The following is a 27,065-nucleotide window of genomic DNA, read 5'->3' as shown; positions in this document are numbered from 1 at the left end:
TCAAGTGACTATTATGGGGCTGATACATCAAAAGGAAACATACTCAGTATGTGCAGGAGAATCAGTGAGTGCTAAAATAGCAATTGTGAGACAGATCCTCAATGGAAAGAAACCAGGCAAAGGAAGCGGAGGCTTCTAGGAGGCAAGACACACCTTTTCTGTGAATTTTCTTAATTCTCTTGCAGAGGATACTGACGTTTGGATTTGGGGAGCTTCATTACGTTACCCTCCTTTTTGCCTTTCGCTTAGTATTTCTAAGAATAAATGTTAATGGGAAAATCCTTAGCAAATTGTCAAGGTCTATAGAAATTATCATACCATGGAAGATAAGAACTAGATCTAAGATCCTGAAATAACTACTGAAACTTCAAAAATCAGTCATTTACCATCTTTTCACTGGAAGGATCAAGCCTATGCTCTGTAAAACCTTCAGGGACTCTCCAGGTAAGTCACAGATCAGAACTCTTACATGCCTTACAGATTTAGAATCTGAAGCATATTAAAGCCACAATTCCATTAGTCCACAATAACAGCAGAGATGGAAGAGAACTCAAGTTATCCAACACCTAGGTTTGCCAGCTACTCCTCTGCTTCCGATTACTACACTGAAATGCCGACACCTGAAAACTTCATTTAAATGTACTCTTTTACTATTTACTTTAAGATTCCTCCAACTTCCCATTCTACCTCATCTAATAATAAAACCAACATTTATATAGTGCTTACTATGCGCTGGGCACTGTGCCAAACACTTTACAAATATTACCTCATTTGATCCTCAGAACAACCCCGTAAAGTAGATGCTATTATTATCCCCGTCTTACAGATGAGGAAACGAGCAAAGAGGTCAAATGACCCATTCTGGCTTTATTCTAACTAATATTCATCTCCGTCTGGCTGCCTAAATTCACGAGGAGGTTGTTTTCATCTACCATCTGCGAGATATCCCAGGAAGCGGTTTGGCTGCTTGCCTCTCTTTAATGCCTTCTGTCTCTCATATTACTATTTATTTAGTCTTTTGTCATTTGGATGAATCCGTATCTTAAGGAAATGTCAATGCTCAATGTATATCTCAATTCCTCAGTTTAGGGAATTTCTCCAGTTTGGAGACCCAGATTTACTCCAGACTTATTGGATTTTACACCCTTCCCCCACCACACACAATATAAGGCATATTTAAATCCAAAGAAGTTCCCAAATGGTGGGTGTATGGTCAAAAGAGCTTGTCCCTTTACTTATTTTTTCCATTCTTACCTTTGCCTTCATTTTGTTTTCCTATTTCTCTCCATTTCACCATCAACTTCTTACTTCTGCTAAATGCTGGGTTTTTCTCTATTTGGAGCCCATGCTTCCTTTCCCCCTTATTATTGGCACTTGTCTTAATTTCTCTTTCTCAAACCATTCCACAGAATATTTGGTGGAGCACAGCTATGTTTGCCCTTCCCAGTTTCCACTATACATTGATGTTTAAGTCTCCAGTGGTATCTGTTCCACTTTCCTATATGGCAGGATATGGTTGTAAATCAGAGAACATTGCGAAAGCTTGCTATAACTTAGTTCCTTCCATTGGGGGGCATTTTTCACTTCAAATGAGATGTACTCTGTCTGAAATTAAGGTAACAGGAAATAGAATTCTAATATGGTCTTCTACTAGCTAGTGTTGGGGGCAGGAAAGGCAGCACTATGTGTCTCCTCTCTCTGAGGACAATATAAGGGAAGTTAGCATTCATCTCCAAAGCACCTGTCTGTCACTAGGGGCTATAGTAAATCCAAGTGAACAGGGGACTAAACAACAGAAGAATGCAAAGCCACATGAACTGTGACACATAAGCTTTTTATTTTGTGATAAAAATGTTTTCATATAAATCTTATAACTACTTTTGGAGTAAAACTTAAAAAAGTAAAAACAAGGCATGCATCTTCTTGATTGTTACCAGGAAAATGCGGTCATTTTAACAGTTATGGGTTCTTCATACAACAGAGAGGTGATATCACCTTTAACAGAGGGAAACAATTGAGACAGGGACAGAATGGGACAACATAGTACCAAAAAACTATCCATGGGGGACAAAGACAACAGGGTATGCAAATGTGCCCCTCCCCCCAGCCGGTGCCATACATTCAATGTACTTCAGTTCTTAAGGCAAAAGAACATTATACCTTTGGTTCATTACTACAGAAAAACAGAAAAAAAGATCGTGGATTGTACCTAAGCAGCGCAGTCACTGATTATTTGCACCAACATGTGCAACACACAGTCTTTTCTTTCCGTTTAAGTCCACTCAAAATGCAGATCAGAATTGGCTGCTGTAAAAGGAGGTTTGACCATCAGAATTTAAAAATCACATCCTATACATGGCACAGGTAGTTGTGTTCTGTAAGAAATCAGTCTTCACAAAAACCAAGTCAAAGAATAGCAGAAAAATAGTTTCTCAATCTTCTCACATTCTGAAATACCTTTTGATTATACATAGAAGGGATCCTTAAAAACTAAAAAGCTGTTAAAATTGGTGGCAGGCAGTGTTTTCTTCACCATTGGGGATTCTTGTTGCTTCCAAGTGCCAATTAACCTTTACATTCTCCTTTCCAAAACTGAGACCTCAAACATGGGGCTCTCAAGGAAGGGGGAAAATAGGCTTATCTATATTCTTTTAATGGGCTTGCAAAATTGCTGGTACTTTTGGTGGCAGAAGGTTAGACAGTAGTGGACAGGGAAAGTAGATTAATTATAGCCTTGATGTAGGAAGCTGTGTAATTCTCACTTATCTAGGAACGGTTTGGAATCATCTGAATCTTCCAGATGAAGTACCGATATACTCCCTTAAAGTAGGTAAATAATAATGCAATTATCAAGTTGCCTCAGTCATTGGCTAACAAAGATATTCATTCACCCTTTGAGAACTTTTCATTGATGACTTTGAAAGGTAGAGAAAATTAGCTGAATGTCCTCTCATTCTAGCAGGGGTTTGTTTAGTCTCTCATGACTTAAAACAGAGCTAATGGAGTTTAGGGGCTCTAAACGTTTCTGTATACTTTAGTAGGACCCTTCTGGTCATCTGCTGTTGTCACAGCTGTCCCCAAATTGGCAAATTTCCACATAAAACCATATTAGATGCTTCAGACTCCTGTGTAGTCCCAAGAATGCCTGTAGGACTTGGCAGGAATAAAGACTACAGGTATTACACCAAATAGATAATTCACTCATGAACACCTGCGAAATGACTTGGAAGAATGAATTCCCAGGGGTCTCTGGAAATCTGAGGATGATGGTATAGCTTTACGTACATGATCAATGATCAGCTGACTCTTCTAACCAGATGGAAGAAGAACTCTCCAAATACTCCTGGTCCTACATCTATGGGCGACAATCATGATATTGACCTGGTGAAGAGCATGAGGAGGGTCTAAGAGTCTGGTTAACGATTGAGGCTGGATGGCCTGTCCATGCATGACAAGAGTAAAGATGGGACAGACCTAGAGAATGAAAAAAATAAACCCAATGAAGGTGAAATCACAATTTAAAGTCATGACAGCAAATACCTTTGCCATTCGCAGCACCCATGAAGGGATGGTCCTTCAGAAAGGCTAGATACTAGTCTTCAAAAAGGGATGTTCTATTTGTTCTAAACAGATATTAATAAATTTGGGGTGTCTCCAAAAAAGGCCAGCTGCCAGGGCCCAACATGCTTCCAACAGGTTCATGTTACAAATTTTTGGACGAGGCTGAGGTCATACCATTTTTTCTGGAGAGGTGTAGAGAACTCCCAGGGTGTATACAGATTCAGACAACTAAGTGTATGAGGGAGGCTGGCATAAGATTCTGCAACTAGAGAGAAGATTCTGAAGAGAGCACTGAGCCAAGCACAGGGAAGTGAGATTACTCATCAGGGTGATGAAGATGACCTGGGGCTGCTTCATGGAGAGGTGAGCAGGAGGAAGAGCCCAACAGCCATGAGTCTGATAGACTAGTTTTAGCTGGAAGATGAAACAGAGGAGGAAAAGAATACGATAGAAGAGTCCTCGAGTTTCGCCACTGACAGCAAGTGAAGAACTTGGGAAATAAGAACAGGGCCTGACACCTACTGGATGCAGACATCCAAGAAATGACAAGAGGCCATCTCTCCTCTTGTCTGTGTATAATTCAATGTATCTACATCACCCTGGCCACTGTCCCCACTGAAGGTGGTCGACACTGGAAAGCACATGAGAGAACAGAAGAAATCTTCATCACCCTTGCAATAAAAACATATCACCCCTCTACTCTCCTTCTGGTTGGGATGCAATGAGTAGAATGGTCTATGCACATTCCTTGAAGAAACATGCTTTGAAAAGTTGTGGCGAGAGTCGTAACCAAAACCCTATGAGGCTCCTGGGGGCATCTGGAAATGAGTGTGGAAAGAGAAGACTCCAATCACCTTCCTGGGTAGGAATGATTAAAAGCATTAAATACATACATATAGTTCTGTAACATAAACAGATGTGGCCAGACCACAGAGAAGACACGTGGCATGAGAACTACTGATAAGAAGGTGCAGAAATGTAAGCACCAAATGAAGGGAAGGAATTTCCAAGGATAAAGTGAGTAAAGTCATTTGAGGTCTAACGGGAAGACATAAGCTCCCAAAAGAGGACTTTTGACTTTTGGTCGAATCAATAGAAGCGACAGGAACTTCACACATATTTTAAGATTCCAAGCTGTGAAAAAGGACATACTATAATCAGTAAACCTGGTGGGTTCCCAACGGGGAGAGAATATACATGACTCCAATGGACAGTTTCCAGTTCCCAAATGTCTAGTTGGCAGGGCATGAGGAAGAAGCCATGACCTCAAAGGAAACCACATATCCACCAACAGAGAGGCAATGATGATTAATATCTCCCATTTAACATGTGAGAGGGGTAGAGAAAGCCCCTCTTTGTCCTGCTCCAGGAGCCCAATTTCCAAAAGTTTCTTCATTTCCATCCTGGATGACCTTCATTTTGTTCTTCAGCAGCACTAAACACATGCCCGTCAGTTCAGTCCCAGCACTGGGTGGTCACCCTCTTTCATGCATACACCTGCATATTGGTGCGTGGTGGGGGCTCAGCCATGTGCGCCCCAGGCCCTCGCTGGCCTCCACCTGAACCTCCAGGAGTAGGGCTGGTGGTCACATCTGACCAGTCGGAGGCAGAGTGAGGGGATGAACTTGACCACTGGTCAGGAGATTCTGGGGATGGTGTCAGATAAGGATGTTCACCCTGGAGGTGACCACTGTGGCTGGGCGTCCGCTCAGCTGCGGTTGAGGAGGCATAGCTGTGCTGTGATGGGGGAGTGGGGTACTTACCCACAGAGCTTGGGAATGGGTGGTAAGATGGGAGGACAGTCTGAGCTGCCTGCCCATCCTGCTGGGGCATCATGCCTGTGGGAAATGCCACGCCTGGTAAACGGGCCATATCGGGGATCTGGTACATAGTGGGCAGGGGGCCAGCAACAGCTGGAGGGCAATTGGGTTGTGGCTGGGTAGCCCCAGCTGGTTGGGCAATACTGCCTTTGGGGATCAGCTGGAAAGTCATAATGGGGGGCAGTGGCTCTCGGGAGGTGGCTATGTGCTTCCCATCAGGCTGCCCCGGCCGGTTCTGTGGTGCCAGGACAGAGTGGGCACCCTCGGCTGGAGCCAGAACCATTCCAAACATCTCATTGTACTGGGTCTCATTCATCTCCATCCGACTCATCCAGTCAGCTGGGACAGCGACTGGGTGTAGCCTGCCCGAGCTCCCACCACTGCTACTGCTTGGTGGGGCGAGGTGATGATGGGGCAGCAGCTGACTAACGGAGGGGAGTACTGTGTTAGCCCCATGGGCTAGAGGCTGCATCTCATGTAAGTTAGAGAAAGATACTGCGTGCTGGGTGTGGACTGGTGCAGGTGGTGCAGCAGTGGCCAGCATGGGGCTGGGTGATGCTTGCAAGAGTCCAGGTGATGTGATCATGGGAGAAGATGTGGTATCAGAAACATAGGTGTGAGGAGACTCCAGGGAATCAACCGGGGAGAGGGTCACTGAACTCTCAGACAGCTGGCCCTTGTCACTTAGAGACTTCTTCCTCCGCCCACCCTTGGAATCTTTGGCCTCTTTGGCAAGGTTGGGTAGACTGGTGGGCATGGTGCTTTTGGCGTGGGGGCGCCTGGGCTTCTTGCCCACAGGGGTGTGTTTCAGGTTAAGGAAGGATCTGTTGGGTCCACAGATGACGGGTGAGAGGGCTGAGGTCAGCATGGCGCCCGGGGGACTATGGGCCACATTGTACTCATTTAGGAGGCGCACGATGTCATGGTGCATGCGGTCCCGGGCCACATCCCTGGGGAGTCGGTCCATGTGGTCTGTGATGTCCCGGTTGGCAAAATGGTCCAACAGAATCTTGGCCGCTTCATAGCTCCCCTCTCGAGCAGCAAGGAAAAGAGGTGTCTCTTCCTGCAAAGAAAAGGTCCCCACATGGGGTATGTTTTAACAGGATCCATGAAGAAACACCTTGGTGATTCAGGCCATTTTGGCCAAGAATTCGGCTAACACTTCTATGTTTTTAAAGAAAGCAGGTCCATTGCCTGAGGGTTCTAAGTGAAAGGGAGGAGAGAGCCCAGGTGGGGCGAGCAGAGCAAGAACAAAATAACCGTGCCAGGTAAGAAGCAGAGAAGACCAAGCATGAACATTACAGTGAAAGAAAAAGAAAGTTTGTGAGAATAAGGAAAGCCATAGAGAAAGCAAAAACAAGGAGCAGGAGAGGCATAAGGGATGGGGAGGGGGGAAGAAGGAAAAAGGCTAAGGGAGAAAATGAACGTGCAAAGAGTCGCAGGGGAGTCAGGGGAAAACAGAGAGGAGGCAGAGACTGGGAGAGATCCATCCCTGCCCAAGAGGAGAAGAAGAGAGAAACTAGGGGAGGTAGAGTGGGGAGGGGGCCAGTGGCAGCCCCTATGGAGCATCTGCCTGGCCAGGGCAGCACCTTTGGCCTGCCGGGAGCCCTTGGCCAAGCTGAATGCTCCATTATCCTACAGAGTTCCAGTCTTCTGAAGGAGAGAGAGAAAAGCCCGACACCCTGCGACCCTGAATGAAGCATAAGGAAAGCAGTCTTGGTGTCCTAAGCATCCCCAGAAGCCACTCCAGACTCAGGGCCTACAGTCCATACCTTGTTGTCCTGCATGTCTCTGTTGGCTCCATTTTTCAGCAACACCAAAGTAGCCTCCACGTTGTTGACGGCAGCTGCCCAGTGGAGAGCAGATTTCCCTGCACATGGGGGAGACAGTCACTTCAGAAGGAGACAGAGACCAGGAAACTTGTGCTCCTGATCTGCCTAATGACTGAAAGATTCTGCCCCACCCCCAAAAGGATACTGCTGGGCATGACAGGAACATTCCTTAAAAGGCAGCAGGAAGACCATGCCCCACAGTGGACACAGCTTTAGAAACTGCATAAAAACGCACAAGGCCTAACTGGTCAGTGGTTCTGAGCTCAGGCAGAACTGACTTCACCATTAGCTGCCAACTCTGACAGGTCACTTCCACAGAAGTCCAGTTCTGTGTCACAGTGGTGGGAAGGGGATTCTAGGTCCTTGGTGGCCAAGCCAGTGCCACATAAGGACCTGGCCAGTCTTGCAGCCAACCATCAAGGTGCTATGCTGCAAGTTGCCTAGCTCAGCCAGAGAGAGGCATCACCGGAGTGGCCAAAGTGCGAGCAATTTCTCAATCAAAGTAGCTTTACAAGACCATGTACTAAGTTGGAGAGGGTTTGCGATCTGCCTCAGTGGTGGAACGACCCTCAGAAATAGTCAAAGGTCCTAAAAGGCTTGAAGTATGTATGGTCCTAAGGAAAAAGCTCTGGATGTGGGAGCTAAGGAAACTGGGTCTGAATCACAGCTCTGATATTTCGTGTCTATGACCATAAGTGAGCTGCCTAACTTCTCTGAGCGCTGTTAAATGGTCAAGGTTTAGAGAGAAATAGAGGTTATCATCATCATTATTATTGGTGTTATTTCCTGAACTTCCTAAATGAGTTCTAGAATAACTCACAAATTTCAGCCTAACAATCTACATATAAAAAACCAAGTGGATGAATAATGCCTTTTGTTCAGACCATTATGAAATGCAGTTGGTCAATTCATAAATAAATTTTGTATGGACATTGAGCTGGATCCAGAGTAAGAAAAGAGCAAGCTTAACTCCATTTGGGAATGTGTGAAGCATTTTCAGTGACCCCCAAACAAATAAGAACCTGTCTTTATAACATCAATATTCTTTCTACTGATGCTATATGGCAGTGAATCATAGAATCAAAATTGTGGATGACCCAGATGGCAATGGAATGATACGTGGCTTAAAAAGACTATGGCATATTACCAATGATAACTTTTATGTAAGAAATGGCTTAACCTATGTCATCCAGAAGATGTACAATTGGAAAAGGAGGTGGGGTGGCCATGTACTAAGAGAGAAGGACAAAAGCCAATAGAGCCTCCTACGGAGGATGTATGGAAAGTCACAGAATAGAACTAGATGCTAGAGGAGAGGGGGTGGATGGGTTGAAATCTGCACTCAGTAGAAAGAATTCCCACATGGGTGAGATGACAGACCAACTTTCTCAGAATATGCTATACAAACAGAATATCTTTCAAAGACATGCTGTGAATCTACAGCCCTCTTTGCCAGGTCAGTCCCCAAATAAGGAAGGCATTCATAAGCAATTTAGTAGTCATTCTGTCTGCACCCTGTGACCAACTTAGCCCTCCTGAAGAGGTTCTAATCCTCAGCATTCTCATTAAGGACAAGTGTGTTGGTAAGCAAAATGGGCTCTTAGCAATCAGTTCAACCAAGTGCCCTTGAAGAGTTTGGCTTTTGTTTCCTTTGATTAATTCAGTGTATTTCATTGAGTCTTACTAGGTGCTAAGCCCCAGGCCTAAATCCCCATTAGGTGCTAAGCCTATGTGGGTGTGAAGCTCCCAGGGTACTAAGGGGAGGTGCTAACTCAAGAGCCAATCATAGGAGCCTAAGTTCTGGTCACTCAGATGACGTTTGATGACGTCTGAAATGGGTATAAGAAGAGAAGACAGAGCCATTTGTGTGGGGCTGTCATTCTTGGTGGTGTGTGCTGATGTGGAGACTCTGGGCAGCTGTAGCTAAGAGCCCCCCAGCTCGTAACCTGGAAGTTGGGACTTTGTTAAACTCTGGTAACTATGTATTGGGATTTGAATCAGACAAGGTCTGTCTGTCAATGTTTGTACTTTGTTTGTATTTTGCTCTGAAGTTCAGAGTGCTGGCTTTTTCCCCTGAACTAAGTGAGTGAAATTTGTATGCTGGATTAAAATAAGCTTGTTAACCCCTTAATGTTGCTTTCCTTAGTAAAGCAAATCAAAAGAACTTGGGCTTTTGCAGTGTGCTGGCAGCGTGCTTGTTGTTGGGCTTGTGTTGGTCTTTCACCCCCACAACAGCTGCTAGCTGGATTGTTGAAACAACAAGGCAGCAGTTGTGCCCCCCCCCATCTCAACCCCAGTGAAAATTCCTTCCCACTGCACATTACCATGGTCATCCACTGCATTAACATCTGCTTGGCAGTTGATCAGTTCGGCCACCATCCCTTCTACAGCCAGGCGGGCGGCTAAGATCAGGGGCGTTGTCCCATCATGCATCCGAGCATCCAGGTCTGTCACACGGTTACGTATTAAAATCTGGGAGGGGACAGGATCAAGGTCATCAGATGGAGGCAGCAAAATGCAGCAGGACAATGAGCTGGCAAAGAGATTGCTGGATTTGGAGTCAGGTTCAAATCCTACGTCTGCCATTTACGCATCTTCTCTAGACTTCGGTTAGACTATACGGTCCATAGGGTCCTTCTGAGCTCTAATAATGTGTAAGGTGCAACAGATAGAGAGCTAGGCCTAGAGTCAGGAAGACTCATCTTTCTGAGTTTAGACACTTACTACCTGTATGACCCTGGGCAAGTCACTTTAATCCTGTTTGCCTCAGTTTCCTCATCTGTAAAATGAGCTGGAGAAGGAAACTGCAAGCACCATCAGTATCTTTGCCAAGAAAACCCCAAGCGAGGTCATAAGGAGTCAGACACAACTGAAAATGACTGAACAACAATATGTGATGCTATTGATTCCGTCTGCTTCTCTTCTGCCTTAGTGTCCTTATGTAAGCAGAGACACTATCTGCTTCTACCTTTCTCACAGGGAAGCTGTTATAAAGTGCTCTGAAAAGTCTGAAGCATTGTAAGACTGTGAGGCATTCTTAAGATTCCTCTAATCCTTCCCTCCCAGATGCTTTACCTGGAAGACACCTTGGGCATCAGCAGCCACTGCGGCATGAAGGGGACACCGCCCCATGTTGTCCTGGGCATTGGCGTCTGCGCCCGCATCAAGGAGACGCTTGGCAGCGTCTGCCCTGGAGTACCGAGCTGCAAGGTGCAGAGCCATCTCCCCAGTCCGGTCCGTCTGGGCCTGGAGACTGGCCCCCTGATAAACCAGGTCTGTGATGATGTTGGCTGAAGAGTCGTCTGCTTCTTCATCATCCTCGCTCAAGTCTGAGCTTCCTCCTCTGAGGGATGCCAGCATCAGTGGTGTACAGCCATCTGAGGGGGGAGGGAGGAAGTTCAGAGATGTATTCTGAAGGAGACAGAAGACTGTCCTGAAGTGGACCATGCTACAGCTAGATGCTGTTGGGCCTGAATTCTACTTTGGGAGAAGAAGGTCCCTGGACCACTCATGCTAAATCATCAGCACTGTTTTACATCTGTGTAGTACTGTTCTCTGAGGTGCTTTCTTGGGAAATAAAAACAGGAGTATAAGTATGTACCTTTGTTCAACCTGTAAGCTCTTCTGTGGGATAGATAAAGCTGAAATTACTCATCAAAATTGTCCAGTCCAAGGAGCAGATATCCCTATCCAAGCTTCTAAATACTTATGGCAACACAACCATACACAGAATTTAAAAAAAAATTCAACTGTGACACAAATGATCTCAGAATCACCTCAACTCAACCAGACACTAGCTTCTTGGGGCTTAATTTACTTATCCTACTAATTTCTACGACTAGGTATTTCCTATCTCTGTACCCTTCTCTTCCCTCTTCCCCCACCGAACACACACTATTCTTCAGGTCCTTGGGATGTCTTTTGACGTTTGGATTCTTTTCTATCTAAATATGCTCTATTTGAAGTCATGGACATCTGTCTCCTCTTTCTTGGATAACTGTATGTCAGCCCACAGTGTCTCATATGCATTTTCCACAACTGTTTCCAAAGGGGGAATATCAGAAGCAGGGAGAGAATTACTCAGAGGAAGCACTGCCTGGGGAAGAACAAGGGAACTCATGGCACCAACCTGGTCCCCTGACATTAACATCCAGCACGTCCACTTCTTGCTCAGCCTGAGGTGGGGTGAGGGCTAGGGATGGTGTCCTCCTAATATCTGCAGCTTCAAGGTGTTGCTGTGTCCACTGGCGCCTATCTATTGGGTCGTCTTCTTCTGAAAGTAAAGCCTGATCTTCAGCCTAGAAAGAAAGAAATGACACCCACTGCCAGTGAATGTAAGCAAGAAACCAGGGTTTGGAATCCCCTGCATTCCATTCAGCCTCGCTACATCTCCTCTTCTCCCAGAACAGTCACAACTCACCCTATCTCCTCCTTCTTCGAATCGTTGGTTCAAGGCACAGAGTATCCAAACTAAGCTTCTTAACATTCTTCCTTTACTTTTTAAAAGAAGACTATTGGGAAACAAAGCCCAGGATGGGACCAGCTATTCATCCAGCAGGTTTAACTTTGTGGCCAGAGGGGATGTGGGAGCCAGGGATCCCATTGGACTTCTTTCTGAAGTGCAACAGCTGAGCTCTCATCCCTCACTACTGCCTCAGCAGGACACTGCCTGGGCACCCAACAGAAGATCCTTTTCCTCCCTTCCCCCCCATCATGCACACCAGAACAGCCTGCTACTGTAGGAGCGGGGCATCCCAACAAGTCTAGGTAGGATGGGACAACAGGGTAGTTACTACGCCACGACTGTGTTACCTACCTTGCTTCTCTTTGGCTGGGGTGCACCGTCATCTGCCCAATGTTCACTGGTGCTGGAGTCAATTAAGTTACCCTCTGAAACTTGGACCGATAGGCTTCTAATGGGACATTTGTTGTTGTTTTTAAAGAAAGCAAAAAAAAAACAGAGGCGACTGCATTACAGATTTATCTATAGTGATTAAAATATACCCAGACAGTGATTGTGACTTAAGGATAATGCAGTCTGAATGGCCAAGTTAGTGTGATCTAGCAGGCAGTGAAAGTTAACCAGAAAGTTAACAAAGTCTAGCTTCGCCTTTATCACTCCTTGGCACCATGAAGAGTTAAGAGGTGAAATCTCTTACTTCAGCCCCATAGCATCTTGTCCAACCGGCTCCCGGCGCGTATGATTGTTGGAATCCCGACGTAGGATGAATCCTTCAGGTAGCCAGAGAGAGCCATGCTTACGCTTGCGTTTCGCCATGATGACTCCCAGGAGAATTACCAAGAGAAGGACGACGAAGGCCACAGCCAGCAGGTAGAGAAGCTGGGTTGGCTTGGGGTCCAGAGACTCACCTGAAAGGCCAGTGAGCCCAACAGATTAGCCAGGGTAACCACTTGATACATTTCTTTTCTTTTTCTCCCCACTTAACAGTATTTTATTTTTTCCAATTACATGTAAAGACTCACTTTTCAACATTCACTTTTATAAGATTTGGAGTTTCAAATTTTTGTCTCCCTCCCTTCTTCTCCTCCCCCCTCCCCAAGACAGCAAGCAATCTGATATAAGCTATACATGTACAATCATGTTAAACATATTTCCACATTAGTCATGTTGTGAAAGAGGAATCAGAACAAAAAGGGAAAAAAACGATGAGAAAGAAAAAAAAAGGGCACATAGTATACTTCAATCTGCATTCAGACTCCATAGTTCTTTCTCTGGATGTGGACGGCATTTTCTATTGTGAGTCTTTTGGAATTGTCTTAGATCATTGTGTTGTTGAGAAGAGCTAAGTCTATCAAAGTTAGTCATCGAATAATGTCGCTGTTACTGTGTACAATGTTCTCCTGGTTCTGCTCACTTCACTCAGCATCAGTTCATGTAAATCTTTCCAGGTTTTTCTGAACTCAGCCTGCTCATCATTCCTTATAGCCCCAACAGTATTCTACTACATTCATATACCACAACTTGTTCAGCCATTCCTGAATTGATGAGCATCCCCTCAATTTCCAATTCTTGGCCACCACAAAAAGAGCTGCTATAAACATCTAGGTCCTTTTCCCTTTTTATGATCTCTTTGAGATACAGACCTAGTAGTAGTCTTGCTGGATCAAAGGGCATGCACAGTTTTATAGCCCTTTGGGCATAGTTCCAAACTGCTCTCCAGAATTGTTGGATCAGTTCACAATTCCACCAACAATGCATTAGTGTTCCAATTTTCCCACATTTTCTCCGACACTTATCATTTTCCTTTTTTTTGTCATATTAGCCAATGTGATAGGTGTGAAGTGGTACTTCAGAGTTGTTTTGATTTGCATCTCTCTAATCAATAGTGATTTAGAGCATTTTTTCATCTGACTATAGATAGCTTTAATTTCTTCCTCTGAAAACTGCCCATTTATATCCTTTGACCATTTATCAACTGGGGAATGATTTGTATTTTTGTAAATTTGACTCAGAATTTGACTTAGAAATGATACCCTTTGACCCAGCAGATCATAAAAAATGGAAAAGGACCCACATGTACAAAAATATTTATAGCAGCTTTTGTGGTAGCCAAGAATTAGAAGTTGAGGGGATGTCTATCAATTGGGGAATGGCTGAACAAGTTGTGGTATATGAATGTGATGGAATACTATTGTTCCATAAGAAATGATGAGCAGGTGGATTTCAGAAAAACCTGGAAAACTTACATGAACTGATGCGGAGTGAAATGAGCAGAGCCAAGAAAACACTGCACATAGTAACAGCGACACTGTGTGATAACTAACTTGGATAGACTTCAGCTCTTCTCAGCAATGCAAGGATCTAAGACAACTCCAAAAGGCTCATGATGGAAAATGCTGTCCACATGCAGAAAAACAACTATGGAGTCTGAATGCAGATCAAATCATACTATTTGCTCTCTCTTTTTTTGTTGCTGTTTCTACTTTCTTGTGGTTTCTCCCATTGTTTCTAATTCTTCTTTACAACATGCCTAAGGTGAAAATATTTTTAATATGAATGTATATGTATAGCCAATATCAGATTGCACACCGTCTTGGGGAGGGGGAGAAAATTTAGAGTTCAAAATCTTATGGAAGTGAATGTTGAAAACTAAAAATAAATAAATAAGGCCTTTATCAGAGGCAGTGGCTGTAAAATTTGTTTCCCAGCTTTCTGACTGCCTTCTAATCATAGCTGCATTGGCTTTGTGCTAAAACTTTTTAATTGAATGTAATCAAAATTATCCATTTTGCATTTCCTAATGTTCCCTATCTCTTGTTTGGTTATAAATTCTTCCCTTCTCCATAGGTCTGACAGGTAAACTATTCCTTGCTCTCCTAATTTGCTTATAGTATCACCCTTTATGTCTAAATCATGCACCCATTTTGACCTTATTTGGTATACAGTATAAGATACTGGTTTCTGCCTGGTTTCTGCCATACTCTTTTCCAGTTTTCCCAGCAGTTTTTGTCAAACAGTGAGTTCTTATACCAGAAGCTGGATTCTTTGGGTTTATCAAACAGTAGATTACTATCGTTAGTGACTACTAACTATAGTTAGTGACTACTGTGTCTTGTGTACCTAACCTATTCCACTGACCTCCCACTCATTTCTCAGCTAGAACCCACTCGGTACATTTTAATCTCCCAACCATTATGTCCCTTTCTTGAAAAAATCAAGGGGCTCCTACACCCCAATGTGTGCATATTCCCTTCTCCTCTGCAGTGATGAGCCTCCCCTTCCAGTCCCCATCCAGTTCCACACTCCCCTCTCCCCCCGGCCAGTGCCCATGCCACTCACTCAAGACAGACACAAGAGGATAGGAGAGGGTGCCTTGGATGGCATGGGAGGCCAGAAAGGCTGCAGCAGCATCAGTGTTTTTGAAGCACTGGTCAGAAGCTTGGACACACTGGCGGTTGTCAATTTCTAGGAATACCCTGGAGCTGTGAGATACCATAGAGGGAATGAAAGTAGAGGTTAGCCGAAACCAAAGGAAAGAGACCAATGTCTGGCAGCCATCATATCAGGCTGGCACTAGACTGAAACTGGGAAAGCTTGCCCTGAGCACCTCAGCCCTTTATATCTTTGTCCTCAACAACTTTCTACTGGATCTCAGTGGTAATAGAGTGCCCTTCTCCAAACCTGTCCCATGCTCAAAACACTTCTCCTTCCTCATTCTCTTACTCTACTGATTTCAGTTAGTAGTCATGAAAGAGAGGAATAGGATAAAATAATTCAGACTAAGGTGTGTGACTGATAATGAGTTACTCTACTCTTGGGGCATTTTCATGTTAAAGGGCTTAATAAAAAAATTTTAATAACTACTAGTGGAATTTTAGGTGTCTGTGCAGCTTGGGGGAGGGAGGGTGGTGGTGAGGGGAGACAGGAACTGACTGTCCTTATGTACTCAGATCACACCACGTAAGCATGACTCACTCTTCCATGGAAACTCCAGTTACAAGACCCTATATCTGTCAGAGGGAGATGGCAGATGCTGCTCTAAATAAACTGTCTGTTTTAGATATAACATATATACGTCATCATCTTATGGACCAAGTTAAATGTGTTTTGTCTGAAATTTGTACTTTGAGTGGATCGCTGTGTAGATATATTTTAATAATGATGATGATGATAAATTATCTTAGATTTAGTAATCAGCCTACCCTGCCACTTCTTGCTCCTGCTCATCAGGGAGGGATCTCCGGCTCATCGTTGACTTTCTGTTCACTGACGTCTTCTCGCCGTAATAGGGGAACACCATGAGGGCCCCCTGAGAGTCCCGTTTGATGCGCAGGTTGGTGTGAAGCAGAGTGCCCAGGGACCGCAGGAAGCTATGGGCATCCTGGAGCAGCTGCTCAGGGGGCAGCAGCACCACAATGACCAGGGTGCCCTCGGCCAGGTTCTCAGGTTGGTCGGTGGCACAGTCCAGCCCATCCCAGTCACATTCCTCACTGTTACAGCCTTGGTCACAATGGTTGTCACTGAAGTGGTCGGCGCAGTATTTGTCATATCTAGGGAGGAGGGGGGCAGGGAGAACAGAGAAAGAAGAGAAAGGCTTAGGAGTAGATACAACTATCTGTCTTTCCACCAAAACTGCCACCAGTTCACTTACCCATCTTGGAGGTCTAGCTTAAGTCCCATTTCTTCCTTTAAAAGTCTTCCTTAACTACTCTGGTTCCTGCTAATTTCTCCCTCTCTTCATCTCCCATGACACTTCTTGTCCCCTACCATTCACCATGACTGAGGTAATACCCTCATTTCAGCACTTAATAATATAATGCTTTAGATTACTATTGAAAGACTTCCTCAGTATCACCTTTTCAATGCAACCGTAAGCCTGAAGAATTTACATTTTTTAATCCCAGTATCTAGACGATGTCTGGCACAGAGCTATACACAGAACAGATACTGAATAAATACACGTCGAATGAAAAGAAGAATGAATGAATGAATGAATGGTGAGGTCTCAACTCCCAGTTCCTATCTCAGGGTGCTATGCATGAATTCTTGGTATTAATCTAAATCTCTTTTGAGTTAATAGCGTGTGTTACATGTCTTTTAGCTACTTCTGTCTCAAAGGCAAGCCAACTCTTGCTCATCTATGGTATAATTCAAATCCTGAATTTTCAAGTCTCAATCTCTCTCCTCAAAAAGATCTTTGGGAAGAGCAAAAAAAAGGGGGGGCAGCTGGTCTGACTTTCCCCAATTTTTATTTCCATTGATCCCTGATGGGATGGTAATGTCAAAGACAGTCTAAAGGTAGGAAGGGAGAAGAAGAATGAGGCTTGGATAATCACTCTGAACAATCAAGAGTTGGTAACCACTTCTTTCGCAAACAGAGCTGGATACAGACCAGGTGGAGGTCCCAATCCCCATAATGTCAGGCACCAGGACTAACATGTGCAGTGAATGCTGCCCCCTGAACCAAGAGGCTTCTGCAGAGTGCCAGGCCTGAGTCTGGCATTCCTTGACAGATGTGGTGGGGAAAATGCTGCTTCAGGGATTGCAGGACAAGAGGGTCTGATTTTCACCTCAGCCACAAAGTAGCTGTGTCCCTTGGAGCAAGTTATCCTGCTCCTCCGTGTGTGTCTACCCCCGTGGCAAGATGCCAACTGTTCTACCCTAATGCCATGGGGTTGTAAAAAATCAAATTAGATGTGGTGGCTTTAGAAGCACTTTGAAAAGTATAACATAATGGTTTATACCTGTGGCATTCAAGGGCTTCTATTCTTTGCTTCCTACCACTGAGTGGACTAGAAGGAGGAGATTGATATTGTCAAATATTTAATTACTAATAAATAGTTAATGTTAAATTAAATATTAATTAGGAGGTAAATAACTCAGCTAGTGGGGCTTGGGAAACAGAATAGTTTTGGGTGGTATGTGGCACTTTCCACATCAGGGATCCCTTGCACGTCGCCAAGGTGAGCTTTTGTCTGGTTCTGACTAGAATCTCCTAACGGATTTCAATGGGGGGAACCAGAGGTGGGTGAACAGGAAAGAGAGGAAGGGTAGGAGAGGGGAGTACAGACCTTTCCATCCATCCTGTACGCAGGTTAGCGTAGGAGGCCGCCTAGGAGCAGGGTTACACCACTTCCAAAACTTATCTCTCCCAGGAGGTCAGGAGAGCAGCAAGTGAGAAGGCAGAGACAGGCAGAGGCAGAGAAAGAGAGGGGATGAGTGTGCGAATGGACGAGCATCCCTGGGCCTCGGTCAGTGAGGGAGGGCGGCGCACCGGGGCCTGGCCCGGCGGGGGAGGTCTACGAAGCAGAGGCAGCCGGGGCGGTTAGGAGCGGAAGGGAGACAGACCGGCATGGGTTAGTGACAGAGCTGCTGCGGGGCTGCCCGGGACCCCCGGGGGGCCCTTACTTGCACGTCTTGCTGCTGCCCTGGCACTCGAAGTTGTCGAACAGGCACTCGGCTGTATTGCACAGCTCATCACACTGATGGTTGATGTAATCCCAGCAGGGCAGCGGGGAGGAGCAGTTGGCCCAGGGGTCCTCCATGGTGAGCGAGCAGTCACCCCCGTCCCACTGGCAGGCGTGACTGTTGCAGTCTTCGTCACAGACGCCATCCCGCGCCTTGTCTGCACAGTGCTGGCTCAGGCAGGTGGGCGGGGGGCTGTTGGTGGGGCCCGTAGAGAATTCACAGTGACTGCCCCAGAACGACGGGGGGCACTGGCAGGTATAATAAGGCGGCTTCCTCTGGGAGGAGCAGCTGCCGCCATGCTGGCACGGGCTGCTGGCACATCCCATCTCACAGTCCTCAGGCCGGGGGCAGAAACAGCGTGGCCCCAAGGTGGTGTGCACACACTGCTCGCCTTTCTTACACTTCATGTGTCCACAAGTACTCTGGCACCTTGCCCCTGAGAAGCCCTTTGGAGAGAAACAGAAGATGAAGGCCAAGAGAACTGCAAGGTCTGTAGCCCCATCTGTGCCTGGCACAGACCCTTCCCAAACAAGCAGTGCCTGCCACCACATTCTTGGGCAGGACAGCCTCCAGAACCACTGTTCAAGGAACAAGGTCCATTCACCTTTCAGCTACTGCTGAGAAAGCCATGCCACAGACAGTCAGCAGATACAATGCTGACCTCGAGGAAGGTAAGTCTGTAGGCCTCAAGGGACTTGAGGACAATACTGTCCAAAGGGAACCCTGCCACCTTTGTAAAGAAAAAACTCCTCTAGAGCTCTGCCAAAGTAGGGACGGGCTGCTGAAGGAGGCGGCCCATTCCCCTTCCCTGGAGATCAAGCAAAAGTTGCAAGACTGATGATTTGTTAGAAATACTGAATAAAGAATATTTTGGGGGGGCGTGGGCTAGAGCACTTGGCTGCTAAGGTCCCTTCCAACTATGAGAATCTGCTTCTGGGTTGGAATTCAAGCCACTTACCTTCTGTGTGAACTTGGGCTCTGGGGCCCAGTTTATTCATCTATAAAATGAGGGGATTGGGTTAAATATCCTCAAAAGAACCTTCCAGGGCTATGATAATGATACAGCATCCCCTCAACACCCCACCTCCCAAACAAATCCAGGTTCTCATTTCTAATTACCATGTGAAGTCCTGGAGTTATTAAGAGGAGAAATAAATCACCCAGGGGAGTTCTGGGACACCTAGTAGTCTCTAAAGAATCTGCTCCAAGCCTGTCTAGGTGACTGAAGCTCAGACTCATTTGGGAGGTGAGACCAGTCTTTGCTGGTCTTCCACAGTCTTCACTTTACTGAGACTACAGCCTTCAGCAGAGGCAAGAAATCTCCTCAGGAGCTAGAGGGAGACTCATTTTAGGATGTCAGAAATTTGTCTAAATAATTATGAAGCGATGGAGGGGAAGTGCAGGTCACAGAGCACTTACCGGGGGACAATGGCAGATGAAGCCACTGGGTGTGTTACTGGCAACAGCACAAACACCCCCATTCAGACATGGCATCTGGGGACACACATCCAGGAAGGTCTCGCAGTGTCGGCCTAGAAGGCAAAGAGCGTCTCACAATGTTGGCCTGTGCGGCAAAAAGTGGGCTTCAAACTACCCCAACATCTACTGGGAAAGGGCTGGGCAGCACACTGGTTACAGAGCTGGGGAGCGGAGAGGAGGGGAAGAGGAGGAAGGCATGGGAAGCTCCATCTTAATGAAGCTCTAGCAAGGGGGAGAGAATACAAAGACAGATACCAGAGTAATGGCTCGGGCTGGGGGAGAGGGTCAGGAAAGGGAGGAAGGAATGGTTCTCTCTGCCCAACAAAGAAGATGCCATCACTGACTCTTGGCTTGCAGGCAATCATTTAGTAAATCGCTGCTCCCTATATTGACTAATACCTACAGGCCTAAAAGAGATTTACACCCCTCCAAAAGGAGGATGAGTTTGGATCAGAGGCCCTCACTTTTCAAAGAGAAATATAATCCTAGAATCTCAATTAAAAAAACGATCAGGGATCACTTAATCTAACCTATACCTGAACAAGATTTCCCTGTGCACTGTGACAAGCCCTCATGAAGAGTCCCAGGGAAGGTTCTTACTCTCTCATCAGAACCCAATTCCATGGTATCACCAACTACTTTTGGACTTCTACCTGGATGTGTTACTAACCCCTCAAATTAAAATTATCCTGAATTAAAATCATCAGCTTCCCTCCCGACACCCACCCGTTCTTAAAGATTCCCTATTTCTTTTGATGGTATTACCTTCCTCCCAGTCACCCTGGCTCTCAACCTTAGTCATTTTGGTTCTTTTATCTTCTCCACATTAAATCAGGTACCACGTCTTGTCAGTTCTACCAACTTTGTATCTGTCCTCTTCGCTCCCCAACGCTGGGGCCCTCTTAATTCAGGACCCTAGCACTATCTGTTCCACTGTAAATTAACTTTTAGTTGTCTCCTACCTATAGCACTCACCTCAGCACACCTGCCAAGACAATCCTGGCACTTAAGATCCTCAATAATCTAGTCCCAATTTACCTTTAGACACCACTCCCCACATACTGCTGTTCTAGCAAAACCAGACCAGGAGCTGTTCCTGACTTTGGCCTGTGGTCTCTTGCTTTTATGAATGACACTCCCATGACTAGAACGCACTCCATACTCATCTCTACTTACTCCAACTTTATCTTATCCACAGAGCTTTCCTTGACCTCTCTGCTTGACCCTGGGTTATCCCTGAAGGGTTATTTTCCTCTTCAAATATTCTTAAAGAGCTCTGTCTACATCTCTCTGATAGCCTTATCACACTCTACCTGGTATCACCTGGTATCTGAATACATGCTGTCTGTCCTTTAGTATACGACAGGCTCCTCAGAGGTAGGAATTATGCCATTTTCCATCTCTGTACACACAGGGAATGCTTCATAACTGTTTTGTGGATTTGAAGGGCTGATTCACTGCCATGTGACAAGGCCGCCCTCTGCTGGCTGTCTTGACCCCCCCCCAAATGGAGGTGGAAATTTGGGGGAAGGATAGTCCAGTCAGAGCAAAGCATAAACAAGACAGCAGAGGCAGGCCTTCCTGACTACGTATCCCTGCCTCCTCCTCTAGCTTTGAGGGTCATCTCTGCAATGATCGCCGAAGCCACAAGAATGGATGAGATCACTTTAAATAAAAAAGAGAGACTAGGAAAAGAAGGACCAAATACAGACCCTTAAGGAAAGATGACATTTAAGAAATGAGAGAATCCAGGGAAGGTGACCAAGAAAGATGGGCCAAAAGAGTAGAAAGAGACTCATGTCATGCGAGAAAAACCTTCTTAACCATCAGAAGTACCCCTAAAGAGAAGAATCACCTCCCTCCCTGGAGGTTCTCAAGCCCAGCCTAGATGTCCCCTTGTCAGAGACATCGTAAAAGGAATTTCTGTTCAGGTGGGGGCTGGACTACATAATGCCCCTGCTTTCAAGAGAATTATTCCGTATGTTTTGCATGACTACACATGTATAACCTATATTTGATTGCTTGCCTTCTCAATGAGCGGGGAGGGGAGGGAGGGAAGGTGAGAACTTGGAACCTCCAAATTTTAAAAAATGACTGTTAAAAATTGTTTTTACATGAAATTGGGGAAAAATAAAATATTAAATGAAGGGGAAAAAAGAGAATCATTTGAGTGGAGTGGTGGAGGTGGAAGCCAGACTATGGGAACTCAGAAGGGAGTGGGTGAGTATACACTATTATTTCAAAAAGACTAGAGGCAATGAAAGACGTATAATGGTTGTCACACAGTCTGCTGACCAAGCCACCTAAGGGGAAAATGCCTACAAAGTCCACTTGGGTTCTGGGTTTGTCCTTCCCATAACGTCTAAGCAGGAGGCCAGCTGTCTCTCCGAGAGGGAGGTTCAAGCTGCCACTACTGAGCTCCATGGAGTCAGCAAGTGTGAAGGGCAGACCCACAGGGCTGTGCTCACCAGTGAAGGTACTCCGGCATATGCACGAATAGTTATTGATGAGCTGGATGCAATCCAGGCTGCCTTCAGGGTTGCAGGGGTTGGAGAGGCACTCGTTGATATCTCCTTCACAACGCTCACCGGCAAAGCCAGGAAGGCAACGGCAGGTGTAGCCCCCAATCTTATCCACACACTGCCCACCGTTGAGGCAATGAGGGCCTCCTGCATCTGGAGCACAGTCATCAATATTCTCTTCACACCGCAGGCCTGGAAGAGAGAGAAAAACACGAGCCAGACTGACTGAACTGAGCGTTAATCTGGAGCCAAGGGTCAGCTCTTCTTCGGCCTTTTTCAGAGCTTATCAGAGGTCATAACTCAACCCTGGTGGGATCCTTTAGGTCAGGAATTACTAACCTGCTTAGTGGTGGCTATCCATCACCACCTTACGGAAGAGCAATTCTCATGGGATCTATTAGCAAGTCCAAACAGAGACAGGAGGAAAGGAACAGGGAGAGGGAGGAGGGGACAAGGGAAAGAAGAAATGAAGAGTCCTTCAAGATCATCTAGGCCTAATGCCCCCTCTTTTACAGAGGAGAAAGGTAAGGAAGTTCAGTGACTCACCTAGTCAAGCGACCAGCGACTGGCAGGTCAGGAACAAAAACGGGGGTATCCTTAGTCACAATTCATTGTTCTTTCCACTAAACCACAAGCAGGCCCCAAGAACAGAGGGAGAAAGGACTGGAAAGAAAGAAGAAATAGGAAAGAGAAGAGAGAAGGAAAGACAGGAGTAGGAGATGGTGGTGTGCTACTTGTCACTGCCTCAAGGGCTGCCTAGAGGTACCATGCCCTCCTCCTCTACACTTAAACCCTTTGGAAGAGGTCAGGATCAATTAAAATCATTTCCGCCCTACACCCAGCAGGCATTTTTGGTTGTTACTGTTGTTCATAACTAAGTACTGTAGTTAGATAACTATTGTGGGTAAGTAGCAAACACAAGCAGCTTCTGGAAATTAAATGGTGAGGAAAGCTGAATCACTTGGACAAAATAAGCCGGAGGGAACAAGAGCTTCAATCTCCCCAGATGCCAACAATTAAAAACGGGGCATTCAGGACTTAGGGAGAAAAGAAATCTAAAGACCTGGCTTCTCCCATTTTGTCTTCATCATCATCATCGTTGTCGTCATCACTATCAATAAATGCTTGCTGAAAGCCTACTGTGTGTAAAAGACCCTGGTACTAGAGGCTGTTCTCTGAAGAAGACTGCCTGCCTTATCTTTGGAGAGGACCCTTTATTCTTAATGGCTCTAAGTCCCTAGGCATGTGATCTCTGTAGGGATAATCACCCCTCTTTGAAGACAGAGAAAGAGAGGCAGCAAAAGGTCAAAAAAATGACACAGTCCATAGGACAGCCAAGGTTAAGAACTCTCTACTTCACAAGGTAACAGCTCAGATAAGAAAGCCCCTCCTTACACTGAACCCAAACCTGCTGCCAAAGCAATACTGTCCCTTGGATTCTAGACCTACACAGACCAAATCAATCCCTGCCCCCCTTTCAAATGTCATGATCCCAAGAGCAGTCACGAATGCGTTGATGCTAACCTGGAAGACATTCTTCAGTAGTGTCCATGAGACTCGTACTTAGTTCCAGGCTGTTCAGCATTTTTATCATTGTTTTGGGTGCTAAGAGTGTAAAGGGGTCCAGAGGCCAAAAAGTTTGAGAATCACTAGACCAGAACAATGGGTCAATTCTAAAAGAATGGCGCTTGATAAAAATAAAGAAAGTTCTACACGTGGTGGAGGAGTTGCTAGCTAACAGTTAATTCTGATGAATTACAAACTCGATTTAAGTCGACAGTGGGATATGGCAGTCAGGAAAAGTGATCTCAACTCTAGGTTGCATGAAGGAAAGGGACAGTTGCACCCCCACCACCACCACCCTCTCTTTCCTCTGGCCTGGTCAGAACACCCTTGGGGCATTGTAGTTCCCCTGGGAGAAGGATCCTGACAAGGCAAACAGCATCCAGAAGAAGAAGGTTAAAATATCCAGAGGCCGGAACAACAAGCCATACTAGGATCAGCTGAAGGAGGTAGAGATCTTTAGCTGCAGATACCTGGCTGGGGAAGGCTTAGAAGGGACATGACAATTCTCTTCAAATGTCTAAAGACACGCACACAAGGGATTCAATTGTTCTTGACTAAGGGGGTAAAACCAGGAGCAGTGGGTGGACGTTGCAAAGAAGTCATTTTAGGCTTAATATCCAGAAAAAAAGAATTCTTCCTAACATCCTCCCAATTAGAGTGACCCCAAAGTGGGATGGGATGCCTCCCCAAGGAGTGGGTTCTCCTCATTAGCATTCTTTGAATAAAGGCTGGATGACCACTCATTGGGCATGTTGCAGACACTGGCCAGCCTGGATGGCTGCTAATGTCCCTTCCAGCTCAGAATCTCTGATTTGGGAAACATTTCAGGAACTATGACACCACCCCCTTAAGTTTTCTCCTGTTACTTCATTCTTCACAACCCATCAATTAGGGCAGATGAGCACATGGATATGCTTTAATCTGCCCCCCCAAATCAAAACAAGACATATCTGAGTGGAGGGTGATCAAAATGTACTACTTCAGAAGGTACATGACATTCTTCTTGACCTGTTTTCCTTTGCCACCCAAGCAAAAAACTGCCAGCTCTCCTATACAAGAATGTAATAGGCTTCTCAGAGCAAATATTCTTGTGCTTTGTAAAAACATGTAGATTTCAGAATACTCTCAAAAGGAGTATGATCTGACCGAAGATAAAACAAACAAATAAAATAAGGCAGAGCGGTAAGCAGAGCATCCACAGAACCCACATCTCTCCGTTAACATTCATGCTTAGGTCCAAGCCGGCTATGATATGGAATTTACAGAGCTCTCTTTAATGTTTTCCATTCTATGTTAAGTGAATTTAGGACACGTCCCCTTCCCCCGGTTCTTAAAGTCAACAACAAAGATGTTGCTAAAAGTCACAGCAGGGCACCCCAAGAGCTGAGAGACTAGGAGAGAGCGTAAGGGCAGAGTTGACTCTCCCTCTGGAAAGGTCCATTTCATGTCATACATACCTCGAGTGCCTGGTGGACAGGAACACTTGAAATGGTTCACCAGGTCAATGCAAGTCCCTCCATTCTGGCATGGCTGGTACTGGCATTCATCTACCTCATATTCACAGTTGACTCCTTGGTATCCTGGTACACACTGTTAGCAGAGGGGAAAAAAGATCACTCTTGGGCCAAAGGACCATTATTAGAGCACAGAGTAAGACAGGAGCTGAGAAACTGTGTAGACTTTCATCAGTCCAGGGCTGTCAGACTTTCCTACTTTGTTTCCCAGTTTGTTTAGGAATTGTCCAAGCCTCTTCTGGTATCTGACCATATCCTTGAAAAATGGATACGTTAATGAACGGATCAAGCGCCCTAGGTTTTAATTTGACTCAATTTAATCATTCAAAAAGAATTTATGAAGGACGCAATGAATGTAGATAAGATTTTTCAAAGAACTTGACTGAAAAAGGGAGAAGAGATATCGAATGATGCCTAGTGGAGATGGCAGGATCTAGTGAAGGTATTTTTTAGGGATAGTGGAAACCTGCACATGTCTGGAGGTAGCAGGAAAAGAACCAAGAGATAGAGATAATGATCAATGTTTGTATACTATGAAAATACAAACCAATAATGGGGGTGGGAGTAGGGTGGGGAATGGGCATTCCTTAGTGGAAGTGGCTAGCAATAGGATGTCTCCAGAGATATATCCAAGAAGACCCAGAGGTCTATGGAACTCCCGCAAAGCTAGGGAGAATTGGGTTTGGAGTGAAATTGTAGTATCTTCTCTGGGATCATGTTGGCATTGGAGATAACTTGGTTAAAAAAAAAAGGATGATTCTAGGTACCAGCATCTTGCTAGGCAGTGGGAAAAATGCAAAGTTTAGATAAGATATAATTCCTACCCTAATGAACCTTACAGTCTAGTCACTATTAGTAATTCATGGAAGTCGGAATAAATAAAACAAATTATCAACACATTCTGTCAAAAACAAACTATGCCAAATTCCATATTGATTTTACACTGAAAAATCTGCTATTAAAGTAAACCTCTGACCCTGACCAGAAGGCAGTCCATAAGAGAGCATAGTTGGTGTCTTGCCCACCTCACATCTATATCCTCCAACATAATCTCTACAAGTGGCTCCATGCTGGCAGGGATTGGAGGCACATTCATCCAGCTGTTCCTCACAGTAGCTGCCCGTGTAGCCCAAAGGGCACTGGCAATGGTGAGTGTTGCCAGCATCGATGCACTTCCCAGAGTGTTGACACAGGCGATCAACAGGCACTTCTATGGAATAACAGAGAAATGGAATTGCATGACAGAGTAGTATATGACACAAAGCAAGAGTGGGCTCAAAAAATAGCAAATGATCGAAAGCAACCAAGAAATTCCATTTTATTAACATCTTCAGCTCCTACCCCATACACTCATCTAATCTAATGCTAAAAACAGGCAAACCATGAAAACAGATGCATTCATTCTCATTTCAAGTAAAATAGTGTATTGAATATAATCACCAGGGACATGGGGACGGGGCAGTGAGGGCAGAAAAGTCTAACAGACAAGGGGAGAAAACCAGATTTTAAAGATGTGTTCTTACTGATGTCCAGAATTTTCATATACCAGAAATGGTGCCGGGTGAGTTAAATGGTTCTATCACTGCTTACATTTATATATTGGTGTATGATTGAAAAAGTGGTTTCATTTCAACAACCCTACTGTTGTGCAAAATGGGAATATTTATTTCCATTTTGTAGATGAGGAAACTGAGGCTTGAAGATGGTGAAACTTGACGAAGTTCACATGACTAGTAAATGGCATGGCTGGGATTGGAAATTGTATCTTCTGATTCCAAAGTCAAGGCTCTTTCTGGTGCACCACCCTAAAACATTTAAAATGGTACCAAGAAAAATACATT

At 45.2% G+C, this 27,065-nt stretch overlaps 1 protein-coding gene across 2 annotated transcripts in view; it reads right to left on the bottom strand.

Moving 5' to 3' along the window:
• Positions 1-1,813: 1,813 nt before the first annotated feature.
• The window catches only part of NOTCH2 (notch receptor 2), a 176,166-nt gene continuing 150,914 nt past the window's right edge, over positions 1,814-27,065 (bottom strand). For both annotated transcript variants that reach the window (XM_036769157.1, XM_036769158.1), the window contains exons 21-34: positions 26,250-26,434; positions 25,168-25,300; positions 22,091-22,336; positions 19,563-19,675; positions 18,084-18,589; positions 15,878-16,225; positions 15,015-15,157; positions 12,373-12,583; positions 12,030-12,126; positions 11,343-11,511; positions 10,289-10,590; positions 9,538-9,685; positions 7,154-7,251; positions 1,814-6,444 (exon numbers count right to left, since the gene is read on the bottom strand). In XM_036769157.1, the coding sequence (XP_036625052.1) occupies positions 5,047-6,444; positions 7,154-7,251; positions 9,538-9,685; positions 10,289-10,590; positions 11,343-11,511; positions 12,030-12,126; positions 12,373-12,583; positions 15,015-15,157; positions 15,878-16,225; positions 18,084-18,589; positions 19,563-19,675; positions 22,091-22,336; positions 25,168-25,300; positions 26,250-26,434 (4,097 nt within the window). In that variant the 3' untranslated portion in view covers positions 1,814-5,046. The remainder of the gene's footprint in view (positions 6,445-7,153; positions 7,252-9,537; positions 9,686-10,288; positions 10,591-11,342; positions 11,512-12,029; positions 12,127-12,372; positions 12,584-15,014; positions 15,158-15,877; positions 16,226-18,083; positions 18,590-19,562; positions 19,676-22,090; positions 22,337-25,167; positions 25,301-26,249; positions 26,435-27,065) is intronic.

The sequence above is a fragment of the Trichosurus vulpecula genome, chromosome 7 (assembly GCF_011100635.1).
Source record: "Trichosurus vulpecula isolate mTriVul1 chromosome 7, mTriVul1.pri, whole genome shotgun sequence".
NCBI lineage: Eukaryota > Metazoa > Chordata > Mammalia > Diprotodontia > Phalangeridae > Trichosurus > Trichosurus vulpecula.
This window is presented reverse-complemented; position numbering and strand designations above follow the sequence as displayed.